Below are 16,450 nucleotides of genomic sequence, written 5' to 3'. Positions count from 1 at the left end.
TGGGTGATTAGTAGCAGAACCGAAAAGGTCTTAAGTGCTGACAAAGAATGAAAGGCTGGAATATTTAAGGAACTATGAACTTATCTTTCTACCACACAAATGAGGATATTCCGCAGAGGATGTCTGTGCTGGTTACCATGCCTTTACTCCTCGCTGAGAACCTGAACATACAGGGAGGGTCCTTACAGATCTCCTTAATGAGCCTGCACTTACTTATGAATTTGCTTTCCTGCGGGGGTGGCGCTTGTCACCGTTTCCCCCGGGACTCATTACAGGGGATGCTTTCTCTATCTGCATTGATTGCTTGGAATGCTTTCTCGTTAGTGCAGCTCGTCCAGGTTTGGCTCTTGGGGGAGAGTTGGGGACTGAAAGAGTTTTCTGGGTGATGAAAGAGGGATCCAAGAACAGGCAAAAATAATCCTAAAATTTAATTAAACAGAGTATTTTTTTTGAAGTGTGGGAAATAAGCCTGCGTGTGCAGCAGGAGGGGGAGGGAGACCAGTAAGAACCAGAACAGAGAAGCGCCTTGAGCGTCTGCGTGCTGCAAGCGTGGGTTTCCCCCTCTTCCCTCCACAGTGTCTCTGTGAAGTGTACTCTGGAGTAAATTTTGCGTTTGATCGCCGATCGCCTCACGCTCCGCACGTAGCCCTGTCGTTAAGCCATCATCTCACTGGCCTGAAGCCAGGGCTCAGCGGCGCAGGGGCGGGAGGTCTTTCTAAACTGAAACAGCCTTTATTGATACATTGATGCACTGCGCATGTTTACAGCTGCTAATTGGAGACTTCATCTGAATATCCTCGACTCAACTAATTTACTGGCAATAGCCTTTTAAATTTCAGGTCCTGCCGTGACGGTATGCCTACTCTTCACAGCACGCTGATCTCTTCTGAAACTGTATTGTCTCTGTGTGCATGCAAGGCACAACGTCTGAGTCACGTTGCAGCCTAAAATGTAGCTTTAGGTCAGAGGAGGATGTAAAATAAAAATCTTGCCTGATTTTACCATTGCAGAAGATGAGAGAAGCACTGGGGAACAGGAGAAAAGTGGTGATTGACATATGCGCAGAAATATGTGGATTAATTGAACGTACAAGGAAGGAGGTTAATCCTTTTAGTTATTAGAAGAGACAAAGATGCTCACTGCAAGGACAGTTGTGATCCTACGGCAATTTTAGATTTGTTTCCTTAAATTTCAGTATTCTGTTTTCTCCTGGCCATGCCCAGAGGCTGAGCACAGAATTTGGGTGGTGGTCTGAAAGCAAGAGGTGTTATTTTACTTGGCTTTAAAAAAAAAAAAAAAAGGCAACGTAGACCATATATAGAGGAAGATGAATGCCTGGGACTCTTTTGCTCAGGAAACCACAAGTCAGATTTCTTTCCTCAGAAGCCTGGAGAACTTCTTCCTTGGTCGGGTCCTTTCACAGTTTCCTGAATTGCCTCTTCACTTTAGGATCTCAGGGAGTATCCAGCAATGGGGACAGCTCAACAAAACTCACCACTGTCTCCAAAGCTTGGTTTGCAAATGCTCCCTATTCTCTTGGCAGTTGCAGACAGCCACTGCTGACATGAGGCATAGCTGTTCCATGCCTTCCCACTTCACAGCGGCACTGCCCTGGCAGCCAGCATGAACTTGAAGGGCATCCAAATTTATCTCTAAGTGGGTGTTCTACTAAGAAAAGAAATAAAAAATAGTCACAAGCTGAAGCTGTCCTTCATGTTAATAGGACTCTTCAGGCCATGAAGAACTAAATTTTGTTGCCAATCATTAGAAAAGCTTCCTAAGCCCCATCACAGATTCATTTAATAGGGAGCTCATTTTTAAAGCAGCATCAATCTGTGATCTAGCTTCCTTACAGACATATTCCATAAGATTTGAAAACTTATTAAGGGCTCCTTAAGCTACCACTAGATAACATGCCAGTCATCAACAGCTGTGTGGCATGGAGATAATCCATGACCGGAGTTTTCATGGGTAGTTCTTTGTTTCTACCCTTAGTTCTAGAAGAAATTTAATAAGCAGGAACAGTTTTCCATCTTATGGTAATTAGAATAACGTCAGGTAATAATATCCTTTTGTTGGTAAGCAAAGATAAACCAGTATATCTGCATCTTTTTCCTACAGATGAGAGCAGTAGTCTTTCCCACAATTCTCACTCTCAGGCTGTTCCTCAAAAAATTCTCCAAAATGTGCCCCCAAGCACCTGGAAATAATACTCAAGCTACAATGGTGCATACGAAAGACCAAAGAGAATAAAAAGGGAGAGATGAGGTTTCCAGTTCTTGGAAGATCTGAATCTGATGACCAAGGTCACATACATGCAGGGAGAAGCAAGTACCAGACTACCTGGCTAAAATGCTGTGCATGGGAACAGGATTTTTGTACAGTTATAGGTACTTGCCCAGCAGGAAAGTATTATGTAAAAAAAAAAAAAAAAAAGTGCTGATGGGCATCATGAAAACTGCATTGTGCTCCTGAGATGAGAAATTTTGAGAATGAATGTATTTTCACTTCCTCTAAAACTGTCAGGTTTGCTGATAGAATACAAGAGCAAGGAGCAAAAGTAGCTGTGATCATGTCAATCTGTCCAAGATATAGTGCTCCAGAGATGAGTCACCTACTGGTACAGGGTCCTGCTATCAGTCTTTCATGGTTTGCCATGGCTCATTCGGCCCTTCAGTAGACACTTGTCACCTGCATCCAAGTCACCTTTGTTGCGTAAGACTACTTCTGCAAGCTAATGAAGCATTCAGCAAACTGTGCTTGTAGCTGAGTTTGTGGAGTTTGATCTGCTTTGTGTTTCATGAAAGAAGGTAAATGCCCCAGGGTTTTTCTTGTTATTTCTGTTGGCTTTTTTGCTTTTTTGATGTCTTCTGTATGGCTTCAGTTCAGGCCTCCATAGGAAGATGAAAGTTGGAAGTGAAAAGGTGCAGGTGTCTTGCCCTGCCAAATTCTAGCACTTTCCCCAGTGTTTCTTAATTTCTAAAAATAGGCTCCTTCCTCACATATCTTTTCCCCTCTCTTGCTTCCACCTCTGAGCAAGAAGCTGATCAAAGAGGAGGTGGCTAGGTTTAACTTTGTAAATCCAACTGCTGTTTGACTGAAGACTGATTATCAAGTTATGGGTGAGGAAATGAGGTACTGGTTTCTCATGCAATACTGCCACTGAAGCCCACTTCATGTTTTGCATGACTGAAGCCAGCAGGGTTTTGTCCCCCCTTGGAATTGGTGATTCCCTTTCCAACAGGCACAAAGCTGATGTCTCTGATTTTTTGGTGTTTTAACATGATTTTCTTCCCTCTGTTCCCTCCCATCTCTACAGAGTATTAAATTAGACCAATTTTCCTAGTTCATGCTTCAGTATAGCAGTTGAGCGTTTTAACTTTCATAATTCAAACAAACAAATATTTAATAAGTTCATGAATATTTTATACTTAACCGTTATAAGCTACACGGTAGAAAACACTTGGGTGCAATTGGGTGCAACAAGCAAGTACTTAAGAAACACCCCGTTGTGCCTGTGTGTCAGACAAGCCTCAACTGAGAATCTCTTGTCTTTGATCATGAAATGTCAGACTACTCATGTTCTCTTAATGTAGAGCATGCTGTGTGCCTTTCCCTTTCTGGCTGTACAGACTGTGTGCGTCTACAAACTAAAATCAGGTTGAGTACAATATGCACTCAGACCTAAGTCAATCAGGCGAATCTGGTAGTCCTCATTTCCTAAAGTCTGGTCAAGTGATTTTTTGTTTGCGCTCGAGTTCAGGACTGAGAACCACATATTGGACTGAAATTTGGGAAACTTGGAAGTGTGCAGCCAAAGAAAAATTATTCTGAAAGTTTCAGTGTCTATAGCACCGTTAATTCTTATTAATACCTTGGTTTTCTAGACAACCATCATGGTGATATTGTAGATCAGTATTGCTCTGTGTCTATATAGTACCTTTCATCTAACAGGCTTACCAGTAATTTCTGAATTTAACTATTTAATGTACAAGCTGTATGCAGAGATGAGCTACACTAGGGATCAAAAGTAGCAGCTGTTCAATAATATACAGGACAAATCTGGTACAGAAAATGGAAAAGCATATTGTGGAGTCTTTACCATAATCTGCAAGAGTGGTTGGTGTTGGCAGGATAGAGTTACACAGGTCAGAATTTTCTCTGGTGGTTGCAAAGGTCATACTAGTTCTGAGAGAAAAATATGGGATCAGTATAGAGTTACAATACCACCTATACAGTCTGCACTAGGAGTACACTGGGGCCCTGGCTTAGTGCTAGCAGGCACGGAGAGCATCTCCTTTTGACCTGCTGTCATCACTCCTTCCTATTAAGCAGTGTTCATTTCTACATACGAGTGTCTTCAAGCTGAGGTATTATCTGAAGCATTTTGTTCCAAGTATCAGTCCACTCCAGCACTGCTTATTTTATGAAATGTAGCAGAATGACGCCTCACAGTGTGGTCCTGGCTATCAGCTAAGAGCATTTGTTTTTCTCCTTGCTAGAAGCACTGGGGGACAGGGAAAAATCCTCTCTGTGGAACCGTTGTTTTTTATCTGCCTCCAAACTTTGCTGGTGTATTGCAGTTTGACTTGCAGATTTATCTGGCTGACTTAAGTGTAATACTTAAACTGAATGATGAATAACTTATTTTTGCAAGCTTCTGTGCAACGCAGAGTTTACTGATGATTCCTGGCTCCTTAGTAAAGCTGGTAATTACTGCTTGTTTAACTGGTGGTTGGTTTGCACCCTCTCGGGAAACCTAACATCTCTGAAAATGACAGTGCAGAAACTGCATTTTTGACGATTTCCTTTTCATTTCCAAGTTTTGTAGGCTTTAATTTATGACTGTTGACTAGACCACCAGAGCACTGGTCTTCAAACTATGGCGTGTGTGTGTGTGTGCAACTGCAAAGGCATGCATCTTTATATCAGAGTTTTTAACTCTTCAGCTGTTAAGACAAACTCATCTATTTTAACTTAAAATAAGGCGGGGGGTGTCTTGCTGAAATTTGCTCTGAGTGCTTACGCTGGGAAGTTAAGCCAACTAACAGCCATTGTAATGGATTCTATTGCCAAAAAAAAAAAAAAGTTAGGTACATTCCTGCTCATTACTGCCTGCTATAGTTAGTTTAGGTTTGGAGTTGGTTAATGAAGGGAGATGCTTCCAAAAACAGTGTGCTCTTCTGGACACAATAGCCAAAATTATAGAAAACATTTTTTACTGATGCCTCACTTGCTCACCTGGTAAATGGTTTGGTTATTATGATCCAGCCTCTGGCTTTTGTAGCTAGCCTGTGCACTAAACTGGCAAATACCAGTGCTCACCAATTACTCAAATTAAGTCTGGGTCACACATCTCATCTCCTCTTTCTTGTTTGCTTTGAATGAATCCAAAAGTAGTGCTAACAGCTGGAATCCCTGCTGTGGCCAGCTTGATCTGCTCTGGAGCTGCTCCAGCCGGTGCTCTGATAAAGCTTGATATCATTTCAACAGGCTCTAGGAGGACCAGAATGATTTCCCTTCATTGTTTGAGGTTTCATTCAAATAATCGCCATGCCAGGAAAAAGGATATTTCACTTCTGTGTTTCTCCCTTCGCTGCTGCTACTAGAAAACTTTTTTTCTCATTTCTTAAAATTAAGCTAGAGTGTGGCCAGTGCATTTGGATTCTGTGGGAATTGTTCTACTTCTTCATCCCCAGGGACTCTGTGTGTTGTGGTTGCAAAAGGTGCACACCGTAAATAAATAAATAATGCATCAATGTCTTGGAGTCAAAGCACATGTTTTGCTAAGAGAACATATTATGTGGCGGAGGCCAGGGAAAACTCTGGCCTTCTGCACAGATTTTGGTAGTAAGTAAAGCACCTAAATATCTTTAAGGATCTGGCCTGCAGTTTATTATTCTTCAACAGCTTTTTGATTGTGGCATTAAAAAATAGTACTAATATTGGATTGATTTTTAGGCAGTTCAGTAATCTTGGAGTAATGTCTGCTCTCCAAAGAGAGATTTTGTGTTGTACATTGACTTAAAAAGGAGGTATTATCAGTCAACAAAGTTTTATTCCCACTGTGCATCATCCCTCTGGTATGATTAGCAGAGCTGTGCTGAGCCAGGCCTCGTGCTGGCGGTGTAGACGTGCATCCCCCTGGCAGCAGCTGTGCTCGCTGCATAGATGAGCACCCTGCTCCCTTGGCTCTCCTGGCACAGCCCTCCTCTGTCCTCGTCTGCTGGAATCCCTGCCCCCTCTCCTCTGCGCTCTCAGCTCTCAGGGACATGTTCCCCAGCGTACGAGGATCAGGTTTAGCAAAGGGTTACTATTTTAATGGTTCGACCTAATCCAGCTCCCTGTGTGCATGGGATGGGTGAAGGTGCACCCGCGTGAGCTGCTGTGCTAGCAGCTGGGATGGGGGGATGCATGAGGGGGATTATCCTCGCCAGTGAGGGTGCAGCTCCCTCTGACCATTTCTACATTGCAGGTACAGCTGACTTGTGATTTCCACCAGGCTTATGCCCCTAACAAACTTGTTTCCGGTGCTAAGCTGTAGGCTGGTCCTTACTGCTGTTATCAGGCTGATAGTGAAATGTTAAGTTCAGCTGCGGAGCCGTTTGTAACAGCGGAATGACAACAAAGCAGACAGGACCTATGGCAAGGCATCTAGCCAACTGCCAGGTGTGATGGAAGAGGGCTTACTACTTGGAATTAGAGGTACTCACTCTTGTGCAGCATAATCTCCTGACTCTGCAGGCCACCAGCCCCCAAGCAGCCGGAGCCCGAGGTGTCAGGGTGAGGAGCGGGCTCGGGTGACTTACTGCTGCCTGCCAGTACTACTCTGCTGGTGCTTGTGGGGAGGAAGGAAAGTCAATTCATGTATGACTTGAAATGCAGAGCAGTGTTTTTGCAGCTCTGTGTGTACACCTGTCCGAACTGGGCAACTCCTGTGAATAGGTTTCGTTCTTAGGAGCAGAGGGTTGAAGGGATCCACTGTGCTGGCTGGCAGTAACTTCTGTCCAGGGTGTGTTGGCACAGTAAAATAACCTTTGTGATTAAAGCAGCATGTGCTATGCTCTAGCTGGTCATGTGTCCCATGAGAACATCATGGCTTTAGCATGTGCTTGGAAGCAGAAAACAAGACCTCTGGGGTTCCTAGATAAAAATTTTAATTGCTCTTACTAAAGCCTATACTGTCAGTCTTCAGTGCTATCAACTGTGCTTGGCAGATTATTTGGGGCAGGTCGTGCAAGTGGTGCACAATCACATCCTCATTCTGTGGGACAGGCGTGTATAATACTCTTGTATCCAAAGTTAGGATGTTACGGCCTGGGTGAATGGAAAAGTAGATGGGTAAAAAACAAATGGGTAAAATGGTTGGATGGTTGGGCTTGGAGGGTGGTGGTTAATCAGTCAGTCGTACTATACCCAGAGGCTGGTAACAAATGGAGCACCACAGGGATCTCTCACGGGACCTGAGCTGTTAACCACCATTATCAGTAACCCGAAGCAGACGGCAGAGTGCACTCTCATCAAGTGTGGACATGACTCCAAACTGAGGGGGACCAGTTGATGTACTTGAGGGCAAGGCTGCCACCGAAAGGGAGCCAGATGGGCTGAAGGAACAGGCCAACAGGAACATTACAAAATTCAACAAAGACAAATGCAAAGTCCTGCCCCTGGGAAGGAAAAGTCCCTTGCAGCAGTACAGGCTGGGGGCTGCCAGGCTGGGGAGCAGCTCTGCTCCCCAGGGGAGCTGGTGGTCTTGGTGGGCAGTGAGCTGAACGTGAGCCTGCAGCGTGCCCCTGCACAACAGCATCCAGGGCAATACTCACAGGAGCACAGCCAGTAGACTGGGGAGAGTGATTATTGCCCTCTCCTCAGCCCTAGGGAAACCACATCTGGATACTGTGTCCAGTTTTCCAACCAAACTTATTGCATCATCTCCCATCACTCTTGCTGCTAATACTGGCAAGCAATGAAAGGAGATGTCAGAAGAGCGGGAGCAAGATTTCTATTGCCACATCTTTAGTAAACTCCACAGAAGGTGTCCCAAGTAGTCCCAATAGTGAAGAAGTGACTCTGAGACAAAGATCTGGTAGCCTACCAGCAGTCTCACCTGCTCTTCCCTGCATCCTGCTTAGACCACTAATGGTGTCACCTCAAGTTGAATACATTTTGGCTGTAAAAACCCTTTTAAGACCTGTTGACTGCCATGTGGTTTGGAGTAATTCCTGTTAGGCTTATCTTATCACTCAAGGTGAAATTTAAACAAACTGAATTAAGTGATTGTATCAGCAAGTCCGGAGATGATCAAAGAGAGAAGTATGCTTCTGAAAGCTGTTTGGTTAGTTCTGTGGCTTAGTCCATGAAAGCAAACATGCACTGCCCTGTGCAAACACAGCACAAAGGAGTTTAGATTTTTGCAGACTTTGTTCTGTGGACTTTTACACACACCTCCTGGGGACCCTCACTTTGTGTTGGACCATAGGGGTGTGTATGACAGGGATTGGAAGATATGAATGGAGGAGGATGGTGATCATAAGGCATGGCATCCTGGGATTACTTTCTACTTTCGTTATGACTAGCAAATCAGTTTTGCAATGACTGCTCATCTTTAGAAACGCAAGCAAACTTTAGCTGAAACTGCCTCAAAGTCATGTACCTTCTATACAGAACAATAAGCTTGTACTATACATACCAGTGTTTTAGTTTAATTCATTTTTTTTCTCCTACTTTAGTGTATATATTGTGAAATATGAAGGGTATTTATTTCCAGTTTTCAATTTCACACTGGCTGACTCATCCAGTGAAAGAAGCTTGTGCAAAGATACCTTCTGGTAGTGTCTGCTGTAGGTTTTGGATTGATCATCTGAAAAGTACTGAGGCAAACTGGTAGTGGGAGGATGCTTAGCAAAGAAAAACTGAAGGTGGGCATCTTTTAGATTTTTTTTTTTTTTTTTTTTTTTTTTTTTTTTACAATCTTTATCTTTCATTCAGGCTATGGTTGCTTGCTATCCTGGAAATGGAACTGGGTATGTTCGTCATGTGGACAATCCAAACGGCGACGGGCGCTGCATCACCTGTATTTATTACCTGAATAAGAACTGGGACTCCAAGGTGAGTAAGCCATGGGGTTGAGGCAGAACATGAAGGAAAAAATAGTTCAGAAACAGAGCGTTGGAGCTGTCAGTTGCTTCTGTGAACTCTGGTGAACTTTTGAACAGCTGGTCTGTTCTTCATCTCTACATTTATTTTCTTGGTGTTTATGGCAACCCTTTGGAAATAAGAATCTGAACTGTTTCCTTATTCTCTCTCCCGTCCCACACACATACTGTTTTGTTGCTCTAGAATAAAGCTTCTAAGTACTGGGCTGCTGGCTCTTGCACTTTGTTTAGAAGAAAGAGCAATGAAGCACCAGAAAGAAAAACATAATCCACTAAAGAATAAGTGCATTCTGGGAGCAGAATAAGATGACAGCCCAAATTTGGGACTTTAGTGTTCTTGATACTGTTCCTTCAGCCTAACCCGCAGAAGATCTTCAGGCAGTTGCCTTTGTGGTTTTCTTACTTAATGAGTGATGGGGCTTAGTAAGAGGCATGAGTACATAGCTTGGTTTGTCCTCTCCATCTTTGACTCTACCAGTGGGTCTCTTGACAGGGTGGTGCTCTTGTTTCTGCCTGTAATACTATAAGGCAGTAAAGTCAGCCTTGAATTTACAATACCTTTAAGTTAGAAACAAAATAAGGGTATGTCACATTGCAGGATGTCTCTACACTTCTGTTGCATAATGTGGCACAAACCATTCACATGGATTATCTATTGAAAATTGCCCAATGTTTTTTTTTTTTTATCTCTCTAACCTGTCTTGGACACTTTAGGTGGATGCTCTTTAAGCACATGTAAATACTATGAACCCCCAAAAGTGAGTCCAGATTGAGACAATGCCACTGAAAAATGCACTGTTGGAGAAAAACGCATTCCTTTACAGAGGGTATGATAGTGAAACATATCAATGGAATAAAATGAAGGAGGACACGTGGGAGGAAATGCAAATATCCAATTTATTTTGTGCACTGCACTCTTATTCTAATAGTGAGGAAGCACCCAAGTGGAAGGACCCAAGCTAACTGAAATCCAGTACACTGGCAGAGAGGATTATGTGGGTGTGATAGTAATTTTATGCAAATGTATGCTGGAGGAGATGCAATATAACCATGCTGGCCTTTGAAAGCAACCGTGTTGCCTTAAACCTGACCTAATAGTTTTACTGAGGTTTGCATGCCACATGGGGGTACTAAGTCAGGTCAGTGCTGGGCTGACAGCATCTTCCCTGCACTCTGTGGTGCAGCATAAAAGCCTCCAAAGAGCCCTCTAACAGCAGCAGGGAGGAGGCAGAGTTCATCTGCATCTTTTGAAGTTTCTACAGCACATGCAGATCACCAGACTTTTTCTCTGAAACCTGTGGCACATGGAAAGAGAGAAATGATGTGGTAGAGAAACCAGGCTATGTCATAAGTAGGGAAAAGACTGTCTGGGAGATATAATGCATTTATGAGAAGTTTTATTACAAATCCAACAATAGAACAGGCTTCACTCTTCCCAGGATGTAGAAGTTAACTCTTATATGATCAGATGTGGGCCCTGAAATACCATAAGCAGTATCTAGCAATTGCTGGGAGGAGAGTCTGATCTCAGGCTGGTCAGGTGGAGCAGCCTTACCTGCCTTGTGGTATTCACTGGTTCTAGAGATGTGGAGCTCAGAAGTTTCCCAGTGTTTGTTACAGGGCCAGTGTTGTCTTTATCTTGGTTCATTTACTTTAGCCAGATGTTTATGCTGAAACATTACAAACTGTTTGGGAAAATCAAGGTGGCCAAGAGATTCAGCGTACAGTTTTCCGGTGTTGTCATATAGCTGTCTTGGTTATCATTAGATGTTTATTCCCCATTTGTTGTGTGCTGCGGCAGGAGAAATAAAGTCATTGTTTGCATGAATGTGTGGGTGTTTATATGAATAAAAAGCAACCTTTCCTTTTCTTTCAGCTGCATGGTGGAATTCTTCGGATATTCCCAGAAGGAAAGTCCTATGTAGCAGATGTTGAGCCGATTTTTGACCGATTACTTTTTTTTTGGTCAGATCGAAGGAACCCACATGAAGTCCAGCCTTCTTATGCAACCAGGTAAGTAGCATATTTGGTATTGATATTTGGCCAGGAAAAAACAAAGCATCTCTTCTACCAGTATTTGTATCTAAAGTTATGGCCATCATGTGTATGTTTAAAACACATGTGCAGAAAAACTAGCTAGATTTTGAGTGGGTTTTCTGGTTTTGAGTCACTTGGAATTCTCTCATCAAATGAGGAAAACCAAGCTTGAATGATAAGATTCCTTGTGTGATGGAAAAAAAGCCCTTTTACCATTGACAGGAGAAATCTTCCAAGCCAAGCATAGCTATTTAGCTGGGAGATGCTGGGTTATACTTTTGCCCTCATAACACTATAGGGATTCTTGGGGCTACCATCTGTCAACAGGCTACGAAAAGCTGATGTGACTCAGGGCAACCCCCAAGCTGTCTACAGACATTCCAGAACAGAAAAACATGCAAAGGTCTGGAAGCTACTTTTGCTCTCTGTTACCAGGGCCTGTGAACTCTTTTGTGGCTCCAAGCAGAAATTCTCACCTATATTTCTATCTTACTGGATAAAATACGCATTTAAAATGCTGTCTATATTTGTCTATAAACATGCGCCATTTGCATCCTATTTTTTTATCTACTAATCCAGTTTTGGTTTTTGCTTTCTCTGTGAGCATAAAACGCCAGGTCTCTATTTTAATAGCAAAGGTTGAAACAAACACAATATTTTTTTCTTTTATAGGTATGCCATGACTGTGTGGTATTTTGATGCTGAAGAAAGAGCAGAAGCCAAAAAAAAGTTCAGGAACTTAACCGGTATGATTCTTTTATAAGTGTTCACCAAAAATAATTTAATGCATTTTGATGTTTCCTAAGTTGGAGACAGACTGGGAATAACTCTGTAGCTAGATGGGTATGACACTCATTTTTAGAAAGCTTTTTCATCTTTAATCACTAGTCAGTTATTTTATGTGAAGTGGAGAAGTTGTGACAGAAGAAGATTCAGACCTGGCCTCAGTATCCCTGATGAATGTGATGGGGGAACATGGGAGAGGCGGTTTCTGATTTCTCTCCCAAATGGCTGCTGAGATTTTGTCCCACCCCAGGTGGCTGCTCCAGTCACTGGGAGTCTCTAAGCAATTCTTTTGTTATTTGGGAAGTATATTTTGTCTCCTCCAAACTTCGTTTAGCATGAACTCACAAGACTTACACAAGCAGTTTCATAATTGTCTTCTCTAAATGTTCTGGCCGAATAGGGCCTGTCTTCTATATTAATGAAAGGCAGTTGGGGCCTGCAGTAATGCAAAAGGGATTTGTCTTTAATTTACAAGTAATTTCTGAGTGGGAATATTCATAATGACCTTGGAATGTATAGATTATGAGTTGGAAAAAAACTAAGTTTAGAAATATATGTAAGTGCATCTTTTGGCAGGCAGTTGCTAGAGTAGCTGTGATCATGGTACACTTCAAGAGATACCTGCATTCAACTGGGTCTCACATATAGCTTAAAGTCAGCCCAGAGACACTTCTGCAGAAGCCTGGAAAGAGGTGACCCCAGCTTTCCTAACGGCAGCCACACTGCCTGCTACTGTACTCATACGCTACTGGCACATGAGTAATGGACTGACTTGTCCAGATGTGCTCCAACACCCTACCCGGGGCCATGATCAAAGCTTTGGTGTTTGGAGCAGTTTAAGATCTGGTCTTCAGGGACTGCCTCAGGCAGTTCCTCGAAATACAGTGTGGACAGCACTCATCTTTTTTAAAATGTGTGCTATGCAGCCGGGAACCAGCAAAGTTGTAATTAGTCAAATGTGTTTCAGAACAGACTGTTGTCATCTCTGTCGCTGGTATGCAAAGCAAATACTGGCTTCACCCTTAAGAGGGATCATGAGCAAGGGGCCAAGAGTTGGGGAGAAGAGTATCACAGATCTGGAGTCTAAGTTTATTGGGCTACTTAAATACTGCATGAGTAGTCTCCAGTTTCAACAGGGCAAACATACAAAACCTTGGTCAGACTATCTTGTTAACATGCTGTGGATTCATACAGCATTTGAGTCCATGTAGTGAATTCATATTATAAGTCTGAAATGGAAAGTGCCGTCCATTGAAAACAAACCAACTTTATTCTGTTTCTGAGTTTTCAGATGAATGCCGTCAGAACTCTCTGGCTTAACTGCCTCTCCTTTTTTCATCTATTCTATGTAGATGCAAGGAAGAGAGAAGCACCTCTTAATGAAGACTAATCAACTGTTCCTGAACTCTTTTGTGAGGAAATAAGATCCCAAAGATGACTGCCATTTCCAGTGAACAAGGGCAAATTCTTGTTATGTACAAGAATGCACTGGTTGTGTCTAGCATGTGCATCTTATATTGATGGTACTTAAGGCAGCCTCCTGTCATGCCTGCATCTGGCAGAAGGAACACTTGTTCTCTATTTGCCTTTTGCTGGAAAAAGTAACCAGGGTTAAAAAAAAAAAAAAAAAGAGTATCACTAAGCCTAGTAGTAGTGGCTCAGTCACCTGGCTTTTGAACACTCTTGTAACCCAGACAATGATCATTGGAACTAGTGGTAAAAACCCGAGTCTTACTTGCACTTTATGGGGGGGGGGGAAAATAATCTAGCTCAATGGGAAGGAGCTTCACAAGTTTAAGAGCTGTGGCAGACTGCTAATGGGTAAGGAGAGATACTGGAAATGTGAAATTAAGCCAGATTTTTGTAGAGCATCTTGTGGTCTGTCCCACACAGGCCTGTCAATGTACTGCTTTGCGCATCACTTTGCTGCATAGAACATTGGCAGAACATTGGCTCAGCTCTTTGATAGCATGACTTTCCAAACAGATTTTTGTCTACACAGTCATCACATTTCCTGGATTTTGTTTGCTTTTCAAGAGTCAGGTTCTAGCTGTGCAGTTGTGCTGCCCTTTCTGTCCCAGGACTGAGGGGGAAGTAGTTATGCATCTGTCCACAACTTTGTAAAACCATTTCCTTTCTGTTCTGAGCGGGATGGGTTGTACATTTTCTATTTTCACGGTTTGGTAAAGCAACTGTTTTCTCCCAAAAGTTTGGTAAACTTAGAAGGCTGATGGCACAGAATGCATTGGCACTAAAGGACAATGATATGTAGAGTTAAGGGTTATTTTCGTGACTTCTCCATCTACTATGTTTTGTATGACACAGATATGAATCTGGAAGGAAAAGGTATGTCTGGCAGTCTGACAAATGTATGATAAATAATGGGTAACCTAGACTTGATTCCTATGCTGCTTATCCTTAGTTAACACACTTGTTTAACTTTGCATGCGTATGTAATCTGAATGAAACAGTGATTCTGTTTCAATTGATCTGTTATGCCAGGTAACTACTTCTGCTGTGTCCAAGCCATGAGTCAAATGGCAAAGCACGTATTTTTTTTTTCTCCATTTTGTTTTTTAAACTTGTTAGACTCAATGAATAAGTGATGAGCTATCTCCAATCTGCCTAAGCTTCTACAACCAGCACTTACTATGCAGTTCAGAATAGCTCTTAATGAAGTTGGGAGCTGGTGGTGGATGTATTTATCAATCACACTAATTGTTCTCAACCTAATACACTCGCATTCATTTTTGTCTCATGTTGTCAGTGCGTATGTCAGACCCTACTAAATGTTCCAAATAGATGCCCTCTTCAGTGTCCCATATTTTCCCCATGCCACCTGCCCGCAGTGGTGAAGGTGGTCTGTCTGAACTGCTGGCTCCTGCACCAGTTCACCACGCTGTGCCAGGCTGTCATGCTAGTGATGGGTCTGCGGGCCAGCTCTGTCGCACTTGAGCTAGGGAATGAAAAGGTAGTGTGCAATGGCAAATATTAAATGTCAGTGACAGAAGGGTAACAGCTGCATAGGACAGAAAAGAAATAAATTTCATGACATAAAAAATGGTAATAGAAATGGAGTATTTTTTTAAGCAGTTCTGTCTCTTAAAAAAAAGGGGGAAAAAAAAAAGCTGAGCATCCTTCAGCCTGTCCTTGAATTCTGAATGTAAATACAGTAGTGCTAAGAAACTCCTTGTTCTCTCTGGCTTCTCCCAGAGATCCAGCTATGGTCTTACGGGCTGGACTTTGTTCAGCCTGACCACTGTGCACCTTAAGAGAGGAATATGAGGGAACATGTGTGACAAATATTCTTATAACTCAAGACTAGAGAAAGACAAATAATCTGATAAATGTCCTTTAATGTTAGGAAAAACACTATTCCACTGCAGTTGCTTCTAAGTAGCACAACATAGACTTGAAGGAAACTTAACAAAAACTTGAAATTCTCATTCTGCAGTGTTCATGTGGGAGGAGAAAGAGTTAGGGCTTTTCCCTAAGAGTGAGAGGTAACCCTTTGAAAGATGGGAGATGATGAAAAAGGGGGGGGGGCACAGGATTATTATTTAAAAAGGTGGGGGGCACCCAACCTGTTTTATTGCTATGCAAAGTTGATAATAGCATGTAAATTTGAAACTCCCACTTGATTTTTAGAAGGGGCAAAGACAGCTAAAACAGAGCAGAGCAAGTCTTGCTTTGGCTTTAGAAACTGTAACCTTAAAAAAAATGCACTATAAAGAGATGTTAGTACACATCTCATGGGAGCCTAGAACAGTGGAAAGATGATGGGATGGGAGGGGAAAGGCTTTGTATAAAGGTTGGAAAAGAAAGGTACTTCAGTTACCGCTATTGCTACCACCTGGCTTCAGCTGTGGTCAGCAACACATGTGTGGTGGATGGAGCATAGAGCAGTATAGATGCATTTATTGTAAATAAAGTACATATTTTCATTTTTAGCCAATATCTTCCTGATCTAGATAGAGAGAGCAATTATTCTGTGGCAGAGAGCATTGTCTTTGTACTTAATTATACGTGTTAATAAAGAAAAAAGTTGAGGGCACAGGATTTTGAAACCAATTCCTCAGTCCTCTGTTCCAGACCTTTACCCTGTTTTTAGATCAGTGGGATGATCTCCTTGCAGACGCTGTAGTTTAAATGGGGGGGGTGGGTGAAATTGTCTGAAGAACTGTGGGGCGAAGCGGGTTGCTGCAGTAGGGAGGGCATTTCAAGAGAGTCTTTCCTTGTGTTTTGTCTTTACGGCAAACGATTTCAAACACCTACAGCTAACAGCACTTGTCACCCAGTTGTGAAAAAGAGTGTTTTCTCCTAGGCTTTAATTTTTAGTCCTCCAAAAGTTTTGTTGGGTTTTTTTTTTCCCAACCTTTAGGTAATGTGCCTTCATCATTCATATCTGTGAAGATGTTACATGCCACATGTGCATGTCATGCAAGTTTTTCATGGCTCTTTAAGAAATATGG

At 42.5% G+C, this 16,450-nt stretch overlaps 1 protein-coding gene across 1 annotated transcript in view; it reads left to right on the top strand.

Annotated features, from left to right (window-relative positions):
- The window catches only part of EGLN3 (egl-9 family hypoxia inducible factor 3), a 29,133-nt gene extending 13,144 nt beyond the window's left edge, over positions 1-15,989 (top strand). Inside the window, exons 2-5 of the mRNA XM_052782588.1 lie at positions 8,989-9,108; positions 11,032-11,168; positions 11,865-11,938; positions 13,331-15,989. Coding sequence (XP_052638548.1) covers positions 8,989-9,108; positions 11,032-11,168; positions 11,865-11,938; positions 13,331-13,368 — 369 coding nt within the window. The 3' untranslated portion in view covers positions 13,369-15,989. The remainder of the gene's footprint in view (positions 1-8,988; positions 9,109-11,031; positions 11,169-11,864; positions 11,939-13,330) is intronic.
- The last annotated feature ends 461 nt before the right edge of the window (positions 15,990-16,450 follow it).

Source organism: Harpia harpyja, chromosome 3 (assembly GCF_026419915.1).
Source record: "Harpia harpyja isolate bHarHar1 chromosome 3, bHarHar1 primary haplotype, whole genome shotgun sequence".
Classification (NCBI taxonomy): domain Eukaryota; kingdom Metazoa; phylum Chordata; class Aves; order Accipitriformes; family Accipitridae; genus Harpia; species Harpia harpyja.
Note: the sequence above shows the minus strand (reverse complement) of the source record. Positions and strands in the feature narration are given on the sequence as shown.